The sequence below is a fragment of the Prionailurus viverrinus genome, chromosome C2, assembly GCF_022837055.1.
Source record: "Prionailurus viverrinus isolate Anna chromosome C2, UM_Priviv_1.0, whole genome shotgun sequence".
Taxonomy (NCBI): Eukaryota; Metazoa; Chordata; class Mammalia; order Carnivora; family Felidae; genus Prionailurus; species Prionailurus viverrinus.
The window spans coordinates 132,108,591-132,124,486 of record NC_062569.1 but is presented as its reverse complement, the minus strand read 5'-3'; the positions used below and the strand labels follow the sequence as shown (position 1 = coordinate 132,124,486).

Here is a 15,896-nt window from a genome sequence, read left to right as displayed (position 1 = left end):
GGAGTATTTATGATTGACTGGTGGTTCATTGGCAGGAAAGGGGACAGAAGAGTAAGGAAGGTATCAAGAATGATACTCGGATTTCTAGCATAAGCAACTCAATTGATTGTTTATGTTCTAAAAGGGGCTCCACTAAATAAAGAACAGAGAATTTTTTTTTCCTTTTGTTTTAAGGCAGTAGTGGCAATCACAGTTTTAGGCCCATGGCATTTCAAGTTGAGAAGAGAATTGGATATGAGTCTGTAACTAAAATTAATCTTCTGGTCTGAAGCTATAAATGAGAGAATTGCTGGCTACTGACAGTGGTGGATCAAGAGAGTGAATGAGACTCTGCCGAGGGAAACTGGCAGACAGGAAAAGGCAGGGGGCCTGAGCTGAGTCCCAAGGATCTCCTACCTTTAGATAAAACAGGAGGCTATAATTACAACTTCTAAGAAGTAGCCGCAGAGGTAGGGAAAAACAGCCAAGGGAATATGGTACCATAGAAGCCAGAGAAGTATTTTTAAGGACTGAATAGTAAAAAAGAAAAGGAACAGGGGTGCCTGGGTGGCTCAATCGGTTAAGCATCTGACTTTAGTCCAGGTCATGATCTCACGGTTCATGGCTTCAAGCCCCACGTCGGACTCTGTGCTGACAGCTCAGAGCCTGGAGCCTGCTTCAGATTCTGTGTCTCCATCTCTCTCTGCCCCTCCCCTGCTCATGCTCTATCTCTCAAAAATAAATAAATGTTTTAAAAAATTTAAAAAAAAGAAGAAAAGGGACAAAGAATAAATAGCATGAATAGTTGATAAGAGTTCAATAGGAGAACTAAGTGGAATCTGACAGCCTTGAACACATATTAGAAATTGATAACCTTAGAAAGTGCTCTTTTAGAAGAAGTCTGGGGCCAGAAGCAAAAGTGGGATGGGTTGAATAAATGGGGACTTAGCAGGTAAAAACAAACTCCTCTCTCAACTGAATGAGATTAACTGGAAGACTATGTGAAGGGAGCTCTTTTTTGTTTACAATGGGAGTTACAAGACCACATCTAAATATTGATGAGGAAGACACTGGAGGGAGAAGCTGAAAATACAGGAAAAAGGCAAGATAACAAAGAGGGCAAGGTCTGAGTGAAAGCATGAAGGGATGAGATTCTGAGAACATATAAACAATAGCCTTTGGAAGTAAGACTGAATAATTCCTTATTATCTGGAAGGACAAATAAAAAGAATGTGGTATAGGCTGGGATGGATCCAGGTTGTGGAGCCTGAAATTCACATATTTGAGAAACTTGCTTTTAAGACCTAAGATAGAAAATTACAAACAAAATTAGATTCGGGACATTAGGACCTCTGGTTATATTTCTTAGCTTCATGGTAAATCCATAAAACCTGAAGGAAGGTCTTTCCGAGTGAATGAAGAGACAGAGAGGTTAAATTAGTAACAGAAAAGGTAAGGAGTGCATTGGTATTGGTTGCTCAGTAGGTTGAGTGTCCAACTCTTGACTTTGGCTCAGGTCACAATCCCAGGGTCCTGGGATCAAGTCCCATGTTGGGCTCCATGCTGAGTGTGTGGAGCCTGCTTAAGATTCTCTCTCTCTCTCTCTCTCTCTCTCTCTCTCTCTCTCTCTCTCTTTCCCTCTACCTCTCCCCCTCTGCCACTGTGGGTGCACGTGCATTCTCTCTAAACTAATTTTTTAAAAAACAGAAAAGATAAAAATCGTTATTGCAGAAAATGGGATAGAAGACAGTGATTTAACAAAACAAGTAAGGATGCCAGGTAGTGTCACAGGATTGGGACCAGGGACACTTAGTATATGCTACAAATTCATGGAACATTTCTAGTTTGCCCACTGAGTGACTTTTCCCCAGTAATACTCGGGTACTTGGTGCACACAGAGAGAAAATGAATATCCCAGTGATGGTCAGAGAACAGCCAGAGAGGTAGTGGATGGGGAATGGGGGAAAGGGAGTGTTAGAGATTTCTAAGAATGATCGTAATGGGCAAAGAAGTAAGTAAAGAAAAGGACCTAGAGGAATAAAATGAAAGGGTCAATGGACTAGATGTTCTGGAAAAGTTGAGGAACTTTTGCAATGAGGGAACTTTAGAAAGCAAATGAAAATCACCTCCAATTGAGAGCCTCTGGCCTAAAAGAAAGCATTAAGAAAATATATGTAAAAGTGATAAGAGCAAGAAACCAAATCATTTTTACTGAAGCAAATACATAGGTCGTGTGGAAATGTACTAAAATCACATTTATGTAGAATAGTTTTGAAACAACTAATACCCAGTACCAGGACTTCAATACTGATTGACAAATTAACTATTTCAATAAACCACTTTTTTTTAATGTTTATTTATTTTTGAGAGAGCGTGAGTAGGGGAAAGGCAGAGAGAGAGGGAGACAAAGAATCTGAAGCAGGCTCCAGGTTCTGAGCTGTCCGCACAGAGCCCTACACAGGGCTCAAACTCACAAACTGTGAGATCATGACCTGAGCCGAAGTCAGAGGCTTAACTGACTGAGCCACCCAGGTGCCCCAATAAATCACTTTCAAGAATCAAGGTAACAGAAGTAGAAAGGGTATAAATAGTACATAGTCAACCTGATTAGAGCCACCCTATTGCTTCAAATACAGTGTTCTACTTCAAGTAAAAATCAGTAGGACAGTATGGACAATCCAAACTGGAAAATATCCCACTATTTATATAATGAATATTCAGTATTTGAGGCAACAATTTTAAAAATTGTACTGACAGTGTAACCTTTTAAACGCCTGACTGAATCCTGAGTTAATGTCTGCCTTTTTCTGAATCCCAAATTATAAAATTATGTTCAAACAAAACTTCATAGGAATCCATTACTTAAGATCCTGAAGGAAAACCAATTTTCCAAATTTTATACTTCAAGAGATTTGGGTTAACTTTCTAAAGGTTGATGTGCTGGGCCATTTTGAAAATTTGGAAAATGTTTCAAATTTTTTCAAAAATTCATGCTTTGGGATTAGTAATTATTAGTATTTGAAGTATATCTAATGAGTCCTTTCCCTTCCCTTGTTAGGAAAACCGAAGAGTAACTGGTTAGACCCAGATTTAAAGTAATAGGCATTTAAGGTAGATAGAGTAGTGTCACTCTTAAATGATTTTTTCCAAAGAGTACACTTCTTTCTTGAAAACTAGAACCTAAAGAATTTTATAATCACCCCCAAAATGTAATACCCTGATTATGCTACATTGTTAAATGCAGCTTTCAACATTCATAGACTTGAAATCCTCAAAAACAGTGATCATCATAGCAAAACCAGTATTCAACTCCAATATCATTTTCAAAACCAAATGCCCCCTTAATCCCCGTACCCCCAAATTCACAGAATCACAGAAGCCTTCTCAGGGAAAGACTATTAGCATAACATTAACCCAGTATAAATTAGTATGTGATAATAGACCTTTCTCTGGGAAAGACTATTAGGATAACATTAGCCCAGTATAAATTAGTATGTGATAATAGACCTTGTACCTTCCTCTTCATTCACTCAATTCTGTGTTTTCTGTGCAAGTGATTAGTAGTAACAATGCAACATGAACCAGTAGACAGAATAAGTCAAATTAAAATTAAAAACCAGTCAACAAATAAGGAGTCACTATCAAGACAAGAGCTAATCGATAATAATATCCCTTCAAATGTAATAAATAAAAACATGTGTAACCATACCTTCAAGTACTCCCACAGCAAGGAATCTCCCATAGAACAACTCTACCATGGGGTTCTTTGGCTTCTCTTCATCCCTAAAGCATGGTATAAAACATAAATGTGGCTATAATTTTTGTATCTGTATGTAACAGAAAACAGTAAAAGAACAATATATGCCAAGTCAGTGACATTTATTTATGTGATTGTCACTCACTCAGGGCTGCTATTTACATCACCTCGGATAAGGCACTTAAACTTAGCCTTCCATTTTTTCACATGTCAACTGAGGATAATAATAGTAATTGAACTCAAAGGGCTGTTGTAGGGTTAAAATGGCACAACATTACAAGAAGACCTACCCATGGGGGAGGGGAAGGAAAAAAAAAAAAAAAAAAGAAGAAGCTAGAGTGGGAGAGAGCCAAGCATAAGAGACCCTTAAAAACTGAGAACAAACTGAGGGTTGATGGGGGTAGGAGGGAAGAGAGGGTGGGTGATGGGTATTGAGGAGGGCGCCTTTTGGATGAGCACTGGGTGTTGTATGGAATCCAATTTGACAATAAATTTCATATATTGAAAAATAAAAATAAAAAAATAAGTAAATTGTTTTTTAAAAATTAAAAAAAAAAGTGGAGAAATCCTGAAAACAAAAACAAAAACAAAAACAAGAAGACCTGACATAGTCTATGCTCAAGGAGTACTGATCTTCTCCTTATCATTGTTCATTCTGATCTCATACATTTATTCTATGCAATACATGCTTATTTGGACTTGTTGGGAACAAAGAAAAGCCACCCTTAATCAGAGACAATTTTGTAAATTTTTAATATGTAATCTCCCAAATTTAAAATAGAACAGTACACAACATTCAAAGATAACAGCCTGTCACAATGAAGGAGCAAAACACCGGGTTTGACCCAAAGTAGCTAAGGAGCTACTCCATCCTTCATGTTGCAGGCACAAGTAGTCATTTGTGAATTTTCCAAATTATTTATCAGATACATTGTTTTTTTCTTTTCCTTTTTCCCTTGAAGCAAATAGAAGTTGACAATTTTTTTAACCTTTTCTTTTTGTTTTATTCTCTGTGGTCTGAAAACAGTTTATCTTGGCATTACTACATAAAAGTGTGTGGTATCCACAACTGTGTATAAAATTTATCTTCATAAATTTTGTGTTTAAACCAATAAAACTGATTTGCTAAAAAAAAAAAAAAAAGAAGGTGGGGGATGGGTGAAGGACACTGTGTCTTTATAAATGTGCATCACCATTTACTCCTTAAAACAACTGGTGGGAAGGACTTCACTTCATCCTCACAACAATCCTATGAGGTAGTATGGTAGTTGTCAGTACTATTCAAAAAGATTTCTGGCCTCAGCACCTGGTGGCTCAGTCAGTTGAGCTGCTGACTTCAGTTCAGGTCATGATCTCGCTATATGTGAGTTCAAGCCCCATGTCAAGCTCACTGCTGTCAGCACAGAGCCAGCTACTGATCTTCTGTCCCCCTCTCTCTGCCCCTCCCTTGCTTGTGCGCTCTCTTTCAAAAAAAAAAGATTTCTGGCTCTCTAGTTTCAGGTACATGGTTAAGATATACTTTCCCACTCACATTTTATTTACATTAAAAAAAATTAATGTTTATTTATTTTGAGAGAGAAAGAGAGAAGAGAGAGCACACAGAGAGAGAATCCCAAGCAGGTTCCTCACTGTCAGCTCAGAGTCCAATGGGGGGCTCTCGATCTCAAGAGTTGTGGATCACGACCTGAGCCATGAGAGTCAGATGCCTAACCAACTGAGCCACCCAGACACCCCCATTTAAAAAACTTTTAATTAGGGTAAGATACACATAACATAAAATTTACCATCTAACCATTTTTAAGTGTTTAGTCGGTAATGTTAAGTATATTCATATTGTTGTGCAACCAATCTCCGGGAGTCTTCTCATCTTGCCAAACTGAAACACAACACTCCCTGAACAACTCCACACTTTTCCCTCCCTCCCAGGCCCTGGCAACCACCATTCTTACTTTGTTCCTATGAGTTTTACAACTCTTGACACGTCACATAAGTGGCATATGGTGTCTATCTTTTGTGACTGGCTTATTTCACTAAGCATCCATGTTGCAGCATGTGTCAGGATTTCCTTCTTTTTTAAGGATATTCCATTGTATGTATACCACATTTTATTTATCTATTCATTTATCCATTTATCTATTCATCATTCATCTATTATATTATCTATTCATTTGGGTAGTTTCCACCATTTGGCTATTGTGAATAATGCTGCTATGAACATGGGTGTACAAATATCTCTTTAAGACCCAGTAGTAGAATTGTTGGATCATATAATCTTTATGAGGCATAAGTGACAAAATCTAAAGCATGCAATGTGAAGATTTGATATATGTATACATTGTGAAGGTATTCCTTCCATCAAATAGTAATTCTGTTTTTAATCTTTTGAGGAAGCACAATGATGTTTCCCAAGCAACTGCACCATTTCACATTCCCATTAACAGTGCACCAGGGTTCCAATTCTTTTCACATCCATGTCAACAGTTGTTATTTCCTGGGGGTTTTGATGGTAGCTATCCTAATGGGTGTAAAGCGTTCTCACTCACTTTGAACTCAAATGGACGACATGACTTGTTCTGCCCAACAAAGCGTGAGCAGAAGTGATGTGTGGCAGAAACTTTGAGAGCCCATGTACTTTCACTGCTGTGGTGATCCCAGAAGAGGTAATGAGGCAAAGCCTCTGTCACCCCTGGGCTTGAGCGAAAGAATGGGCACAGCCCCTTGCTCACACCCAATGGACACATCTAACAATATAAGACTGTAAACTGTTGGGGTTGCTGTCACTGGACTATCTGGTAGTATAATTATCTGATAACAGGTAGTATAATTACCTCTATTGTACTAATAAAGCTATAAAGCAAGTTAAGTCACTTGCCCAAATTCCCAAAATTAGTAAGTGCTCAATGTGTGAAGTGGACTCAAATCTGACACCAAAATCAATGTATCCTCTCCCACTACCTATATTTAGTCTTTGGGCATTTTAACTCTATAGGAAAAATTTACTTCATACCTTATGTATTTTACACTGTGAGAATAAAAAGGACTTAAGACTGATATGGGAAACAGGAATAATCCAAAGATTGTCTCTCTTGACGTAAAAATCTATGAATCTTTAGATGTGAATATTAGCGGGAATCTCCTTCCCGTGGCCTCTTGTTTTTATGTAGGAAATCAACATTCCTGACTTTTCTCCTTATGGTCACACACGTACTCCATGAGCAATAACTTCCCAGGTTGGTGACTTGCCAGAAGAAACTGGATGTTGAGCAGCTCTCCCAATTCTGAATGTACTTTCTAAATCTCTTTTCAAATCATCCTGCCTGAATTTTGTCCTACTCTCCACTAATCTGTGGTGAACACTCACCTTCCCTAAGGAGTCAGGAAGGAATCTTCTAAAAATTGTTTACCTTGTCCTTTCCAACCTCTCAGAGGTCCTATTCTTTGCCTGGCATTTATTTTTTAATTTTTTTTTAAACATTTATTCATTTTTGAGTGGGGAAGGGGCAGAGAGAGAGAGGGAGACACAGAATCCGATGCAGGCTCCAGGCTCTGAGATGTCAGCACAGAGCCTAATGTGGGGCTCAAACTCACGAACCGCGAGATCATGACCTGAGATGAAGTTGGACGCGTAGCCAACTGAGCTACCCAGGCGCCCCTCTTTGCCCTGCATTTAAACTATGAATCTCAGGGGCCCAGACTGGTTATACCAACAGAAAAGTAAGGAACGCAAGTGAAGACCAATTAAAAAGACACGAGATTCCTATAATAAAAATGAGAGAGACCCACCACTTGCATGAAAGCAGTGGTAAAGATAGACTGACACAAATAACAAAGGCCAAAAGAAATCACTACAGAAAATTTGTATCAGGGACATCTTATCTTTGGGAATTAGGCTGGAACAGGAATTCAAAGGCCTAGGATAGCTAACAGAGTCACAGCTTCCCAATCTTTTTAACACCTTTGGTACATATATAATATATTCAGAGAACTCTGAGGTAAAAAGACATATTTTCTCATGGTCACAGAAATAGGATCAATATCTCCACATACCCATATCTGGCTAGCCATGCCACACCAACTGGGAAGCTCTGTTTTAATAGGGAGAGGCATTCAAAAATAGTTTTAGCTCCACAAATAGTTAAGAGCAGATAGAAAATTATGGGGAAATGAACATGGAGAACATATTTCAAATAAAAGTTAAGATTTCAGGTGAATTGGAATCGAAAAGTTCCAGCTTCTTTTAAAACAGTTTTAGAAACAGGGGAAATAATGTTAGTTACTAGGTCAGAAAAGGTGACTAGAACCCAAAGAAAATTAACATATAAATAAATAATAAACAAGATCTCTAAAATCAAGATAAAATGCCACCCCACCCCCCCCCCCCCGAAGGAATAAGGATTTAGGCACCCTTCTATGGAGACAGGTAAAAAGCAATTGGGGATGATATACTAAAGATAGGATAAACTAAATGAAGTACTTTTAGAAAATCTGGATAGGTTTGAGAGGAGGAACTAGGGATTTCAGGGTAAAATTCAAAGAATTACTGACAGAACTTCAGAGACTCCGTTATCACAGACTGAAGATACAGATACTATTCACACTCTCAGGAAACATGCCCAGTGAATTTTTGGTATTAGAACTCTAAGGAAAGATACAAGGGACATGAGCTGTACAAGACAGAAACCAGGGTGGACAACTCTCATGGATCAGGGTCTGCTAACTCTCATTATGAGGCACCTATCAAGACAATATCAAAGGGATAAATTAGAAAAAAACAAATGTAAAGGCCAGAAAACAAACCCAAAGAATAGGAAAAGAAAAGACACTCATCCAACAAACAGGGCTGGCTCTGCATGACATACAGGCTAAGAAGCAGGTTAAACTGTTAAAAATTCAGCCAAATCGTCCTAAAAGAAGAATAAAATACACAAGTATGTGAACTTTAGAGGCATATGCCACCCAGAAAAAAGATGCAGCAGAAAGAAATATACACAAGGTGTTGAACATTCAAAAGCTGAGGAAAGAGTGTAAGATGCTGGGACTCAGGTTTCAGATGCATCAACAGCAGATTCATTTCAGGTATCTGATGGGGAGATTTTCCAGATGAAACTAACATGAAGAGAGAAACTAACATGAAGAGAAGAAAGAAACTAACCTAAGGGGCACGTTTCAGAAGCCTAAGCAATTCCATACCAAACGGCCATGGGCACCACCACTGTGGCACAAAAGTAAGTCATGCAATATACCACTTGGAGCCTTAGGAACTGAAGCTCGTAAGGAAAATGCAACTAAAACTTTGGGTGGATAGGAAAGAGGAGAACCTGAGGACCGGAGCTGTCACCATCATAAACTTCTAAACATGCCAAGAAGGAAGGAGCTTTCAATTGTCCCATTCTGAGTAAAATTTACCAAAATTAGAATTTTTTTTCTTCAAATACTATATGGGCTTAGCACCATAATTTATCTCTTCAGAGATTTCTCCCACCTCTATTTATGTTCACAACACATTGCCGTCTGCAAGCAAGTGGCCCCTCTGCAAGCAGGCATCCTGGCAGAATTAAAACCAATGATTTCCTGTTTACAACATATCCTAAATTTCTGCTACTGCCTTTGGCAACGACTTGGGTCTGTATTGCACAAAGTTCCGAGAATATTATATAGTTGAACTGAGAGCTAGAGGGTTGAAGTTTAGCTTTTGTTTCAAAATTTCAAAGGTAAGAGACCGTTCAGTGTTAAACATGTGTGTTGTAATAACCCTCTGAAAGCTAAAATTCAAGCATATGAAAGTGAACATCTGAAGGACTGAAGGATCTATACACACCCGAGTGAGAGAGCCCAGGCTACAGCTGCAGAACTCCAGTGCTATTCAGGCACAGAAATAACATGTATGTAGCATTAGGCTGAACAAACTTAGGAACTCGGAAATGACTTTTATTTTTTGTTAGACTCCAACCACAAAGGCAAAAATAAAATCGGATTTTTAAGTATAAAATTTCTGTGGACTTGACTTTACATTCAAAGACCAAGGGAATATAATATGGGAAATTATTTTTCTCCTGGGAAATGAAGGATGAAAGGGGGAAGTCTCTATTAAAGATTAGGGGCATTTCTTATTGGCTAACATTGTAGAAGTAGAAATTTTTTACTTTAATTTAGTTTCATTGCAGACCTGTACAATGACTTTTACTGAACAGTGAAGCTGGTCATAATTTAAAAATAAGAAAAAAAGAGAAGGGAGACAATCTTCTGCCCTGGAGTTCTGTCTTCTAGGTGTTAATTTATGTACTTCATCTTGTAGGATCACATCAGAACATGTGCTGGCAAATCCTAAATGGTCCACCCATGTTTCATGAAGACACACAAAGGAACCAGTGGTTGGTATTAAGAGAGGGGCCTCACCGGAATGGGAGTAGGACCGTGCTGAAAGTGTGTAGATTTCTTAAACAACCAAAATCTTAATGGTTCAACCTGATGGGCAGAAAATAAAAAGCTAGAGAATGTCGAAGAGGAACTTCATATCCTTGTCCTTGTGATTCCATGTAATAGGATTCCATTGGAAATAACACTCTTGGGATCTCTTCTCACCACTAACCCATTCCTCCTCATGAAAACAGACTGTCAAATCCAAAGAAAACAACTGGGCATGTGGGATCAGCCTCTCAGGGGTTGCTTTTTAGATATTTCTGGCTGGATTCTCTAATCTTACAATAGAAATCTAAAACTACCCAGCATTTTGGCCAAAAATTTCAAACAACTTGACAATATTTTGGGTTCCCACATATTTATCTCAGCTTCCTATCTATCCATAAACACTGATACATAAAAGGAAAAAATGAGCATTATTTATCAATCTCCTAAAACCCCATCACTAAATGTTATGGTAACTTACGTCTCTTCTTCAGCTTTCATTTGGAAGGCATCTTCTAACCAATCTAATAATTTGTGTGTAAACTCACTCACATCTTGCTGTGGAAAGAAAACAAGGTCTTATTAAGCCTACTCATAAAAATACTAAATATTGCAATATAAAACTTACAGCCTGTCATATCAAATATAAAATTACTGACTTCTCCCAAAAGTATTATATGAAATGTTTCACATCAAATACAAGAAATATTTATAATCTAACCAGAGAATAAAACTAGGATCTGAGAATCAGCATTATAATGATAAATCACAGTGATTAGGTTATAATATGGGAAAAAATATACACGTGTTATATGTTAAATATATGTATTATACACATACACACACACACACACACACACACATAAATTCTAATTTGCAAATGAGATTTTTAAAAACAATTATCACCCCAAAAAAGAGTTCTCTAATGAATGTTTATAAAATGAAGGACCCACATTAACAGAGTTCTTTATTATATAAAGAATTGTTACTGGCTTCTCTCTTAGAATGAAGATGTGATTTTTGACAATTCATTTTCTTAATTCAACTTTACACACAACTTTTTAAGCCATGTGCACTTTTACTAAGATATGTTACCTTGGACAGGTTTAGTTTAATCAGTCACCAACTCCCAGTATCAAGTCCACCATCTCATGAACTCTAAAATTCTCCGTTCAGAACTAGCACAAACCTCACCTGTTGCCATCCCTTCTTTCAGTCGTAGTTCCCCTAACATGGAAAAACAGGAATAGACAGTGGCAGTTCTACTCATGAACTACCATAATCCTTTTAATAATGTGAGGTAGAACATAGAAAATAGGTTCATCTAGAACCCAGGGAGAAAAAATAAACCAATCCAACTAAGTCTGCTCTGCCAAAGACAGATGAATCAATGTAAGCAATCTGCCTTTATTTATCAAAAGAGCCCCAAGTATTAAACAAATTTACTGTTACATATATTTCCTGCTAGAAGTTTTCTGAAGAGCATCTGGGTCTATCCATTCACCTTTAGAATGCTGAAACTAGGATCTAAGAAGCTTAAGTGAATTGTCCCAAAGCCATATAGTTAGAGACGACTAAACTCAGCACAAAAATCCAGTTATAAACATCCAAACGAACTGGAGTGGGTTAAATGGTGGCCCACCAATATGTATGTCCACCTGACACCTCAGAATGGAATCTTATTTAGAATATGGGTGTTTGCAGATATAATTAAGGTAAATCTCTACATGAGATCATCCTTGATTAGGGTGGGCCCTAAATCCAATGGATAGGTATTCTTACAAGAAACAGAGAGGAAGCACACTCAAAGACACACAGGGGAAAAGGCCATGTAACAGAGACAGGAGCTATGCCACGAAAAGCCAAGGAATACCACAAGCCACCAGCAGATGGTTAGGGCAAGAAGAAGTCTCCCTTAGGGCCATGGGAGGGACCACAGCCCTGCCACCACCTCTACTTTAGACTTCTGGCCTCTGGAACTGTGAGAGAATAGTTTTCAGTTGCTTTGAAGTCACTGGTTTATGGTAATTTGTTACAGCTGCCCCACAAACTAATAGAACACCTTAAACACAACTTTCCATAACTTTAAAATTCTGTAATTTACTTATCTTGCAAGGTTAAATCTAACAAGAAACACACGTTTCCTACTTATCACAATACTATTCAGAATAAATCAATCCCTTTTTAAGCAGTTGATCTAAAATCAACATTTACAAAAGAATTCTGCCTGCTTTCATCAAGAGAAAAAAGATGAGGCCTTTCCCACAACATTTTAATTTTAAACTGTAACAATTACAGGTATAATTAAAATTGACAGTACTGTATACCAAAGGGTATCCCACAAGACTCTTGCATATTCCAAAACATGATATATTTAAGAAGAGTATCAAATATAAGTATGAATTCACGTTCTAAACAAGTAATGATGTTTACTTCACTCGTGGATTTATTCCACTCTGTCACTAACGTGTTTCAGATTCAAGCGTCTGCGAGAAGAGAATCAAACCTGTATCAACCTGAATATAACGTGCAACTACTCTAAAAGATCTTCAGAGAAAAAGAACTAACAACGAGAAAACTAGTTAGTCTACACTGCAGCCTAAAGCAATGGCATCCACATCGTGGCAGTCAAGAGTCTGTAACAACAGCCTAACAACAGCTAGTTGTCTCCCTGTCCACTCTAACAAAACTAAAAAGTCTACAGTGTACATATAAGCCTCCCAATAAGTTTGTGCAGCCTCATTCTTAAATACGAAAAGATACCCAAAGATTACTATTCATAGTAACCAAGAAAAAGACATAGAAAAAGCAATTCCATAAGAAACAATAAGTCAGGAAATAGAAGTGACTTTTTAAATTTAATTTTATGCCCAAAGCTATTAGAGAATATAATGCACATACTAAATAAAGAAATAGTGCTACAAAAAAAAAAAAAAAAAAAGAAGACACATAGAGCCAGGAGTACTCTAAAATGGGGTTTGAGATCGTTTTTAAGAATATTTGACTGGGGCGCCTGGGTGGCGCAGTCGGTTAAGCGTCTGACTTCAGCCAGGTCACGATCTCGCGGTCCGTGAGTTCAAGCCCCGCGTCAGGCTCTGGGCTGATGGCTCAGAACCTGGAGCCTGTTTCTGATTCTGTGGCTCCCTCTCTCTCTGCCCCTCCCCCGTTCATGCTATGTCTCTCTCTGTCCCAAAAATAAAAATAAACGTTGAAAGAGGAAAAAAAAAAAATTTTTTTTTAAATAAAAAAAAAAAAAAAAAAAAAAAGAATATTTGACTATGTTAAGTGTTATTATAACAGATAAGAGTAAGACATTAAACCTAAACAGCACTGGAACTTTGTTACAATTTTTTTTTAAAACCAAACCAACCAAAAATAAATAAGAGCAAATCCTAATGTGGGCACCTTTTTCATTGATGTATCTTTGCCATAAAAGGTGTCTTTAAAAAAAAAAAACAAAAACAAAAACAAACAAACAAACAAAAACATGGGGAAGACAGTGGCAGAATTACACATCTTTTCAGAACCTTCTCCAAACACTGTTTCTACATATCCACATAACAGATACAGCCCAGTCCGCTGCAAGTGCGGTGGCTTTAGGAATCTCTCCTGAAACGTTTCATCTGCTTCACTGCCATCTCCTCCATCACTGCTGCTACTACACTGATATTTTCTTTGCTTTTCTTACTTTCCTTCTTTTTTAATTTCTGACTTCTCAAATTGTATGTGAAACTCCCAATTATCTTTAAGAAATAGATTTTGAAAACCACAAAATAGCACTATACAAAGATTGAAAACCAGAAGCAGCAATAACGAAGTTAATGTAGTTCAGAAACCTTTTCTGAGTAATTAAAGAAACTACTCCCTGTCAACAAAAACAGACATATCAAAAGCATGTATACTCGACTAGCATTGGACTATCACACATTCATGAAGATTTATATATACACATTTGTGAACACTCTTAATTTAACCCGTTTTCACTTAATTTCAATCATAATATAAATCACAGCTTCATTTAAGACTTTTCAAGATCACCGTTATTTTTTTAATGTAAAAGTAAACCTTCCAAATAAGCAATGTTTCAAATGACTACAACTTATTTTTAATAAAGATGAATAACAACATCGTCAATTGTCATGTATCTTTGAAAAAACTAAGGAACAATCAGATTAAATAAAATACGATCGGTAATATATAAGTACAAAAAAAAAAAAAAAAAACTACCTGCTGAGAGTCATTTGATTTGAAAGCATCCTTAAGAATTTCAACTGCTCTTGATGGATCTACATATTTCCTTTTAGTACCAACAAGAAGTGCAAATAGATACCTCAGCTCACGCATAAAAGGCAAATTCCGATGCTCCTATTGGGGGGAAAAATCTTAAGTGAAGATTAATCTTTATTGGTAAACAGATATTCATTTTAAAATGCAAAAACTTAACTAATATTGATTAGGGAGGAGTCCAGCACTCCTTACATCGTAATTAAAGAAGACTGTTGTGATCTAGGAGATTCGATAGAGTAGAGCACAAAAACAGCAGAGGACCTACGCTTAGCTCACAATTTTAGCACAAATGCTACATTTTTATAGCTAATCATGTTATTACCCAGCCAAGAATATCCTCCTCATTCAAGCCTATTTATTATAATTCTTTCCATTCAGCAAAGCCCAGCTGCTGTGGACAGCAATAACAACAGCCAATATTCAATGAGTGCTAACTTCGTGCCAGGCACTATTTAAGTACTTTTCCTCAATAAGCCCATTTAAACAAAGATCCCTCCTCTTCCATGAAGCCTTCCCAGACCCCTTCAAGTCAATAATTCCTTCAAACTCCACATCTACTAAAATGAATGTCTTTCACTTAGCAATGAATCACCAACTGGGAGTGTCCTGTGATGATCCTAATAATTAGACAATATGAGTCTAATAAGTAATTAGAGTAGTTCCTAATATTAGACTAATGTATCATGCTTCTAGTGTTCCTTTGAAATCTTAACTTTTGTGTCTCAGTAGACTGTAAGCTTCTCAAAAACAAGAACTTCTAAATTTCTTCCACAACTTTCTACTACACAAAGCAGGTATTCAATTCTTTACATTTGGTTTAAACCCTCCAGAAAAAAACAAAAACAACCCAATTATCAATTATGAACAACTTAATTTTTTTTAATTTTTTTTTAATGTTTATTTATTTTTGACACAGAGAGAGACAGAACATGAATGGGGGAGGGGCAGAGAGAGAGGGAGACACAGAATCGGAAGCAGGCTCCAGGCTCTGAGCCATCAGCCCAAAGCCTGACGCAGAGCTCGAACTCACGAACCGTGAGATCGTGACCTGAGCTGAAGTCAGATGCTCAACCGACTGAGCCACCCAGGCGCCCCGAACAACTTACTTTAAAACAAGAAGGAAATGTTTTTAAAGAATGGAATTCACATATCTCAGTTAAATAAATATGGTAACAAATCAAACAAGCAGTTCTTATTATATAGTTAGCTCTTGCAATAACAATTTCAACACGTAAAGGTTATCTATTCGATTGAAATATGAGAAAAATCTTCCAAGTGTATATAGTTGGTGTTCTCAACATTATAAACTGTAGGGATGTGTGTGTATATGTATAGTGCTGTCCAGAATGATATAATCAATGTAGAAATAGTTGTTCCTAGAATGCATTTTAAAAAGGAGTCCTAAGAAACAAGTGTAAAGGAATAAAACATTTGGCTCCAAATGCTTGTCATTTGATCCAAAAACAAT

At 37.2% G+C, this 15,896-nt stretch overlaps 1 protein-coding gene across 4 annotated transcripts in view; it reads right to left on the bottom strand.

The window, feature by feature from the left end:
- Positions 1-15,896, bottom strand: part of USP25 (ubiquitin specific peptidase 25) — a 152,758-nt gene that overhangs the window by 62,862 nt on the left and 74,000 nt on the right. For 3 of the 4 annotated variants that reach the window (XM_047875088.1, XM_047875092.1, XM_047875090.1), the window contains 3 exons: positions 14,369-14,506; positions 10,623-10,699; positions 3,689-3,762 (listed from right to left, as the gene is read on the bottom strand). In XM_047875088.1, the coding sequence (XP_047731044.1) occupies positions 3,689-3,762; positions 10,623-10,699; positions 14,369-14,506 (289 nt within the window). The remainder of the gene's footprint in view (positions 1-3,688; positions 3,763-10,622; positions 10,700-14,368; positions 14,507-15,896) is intronic. The other variant, XM_047875091.1, reaches the window with a different exon arrangement.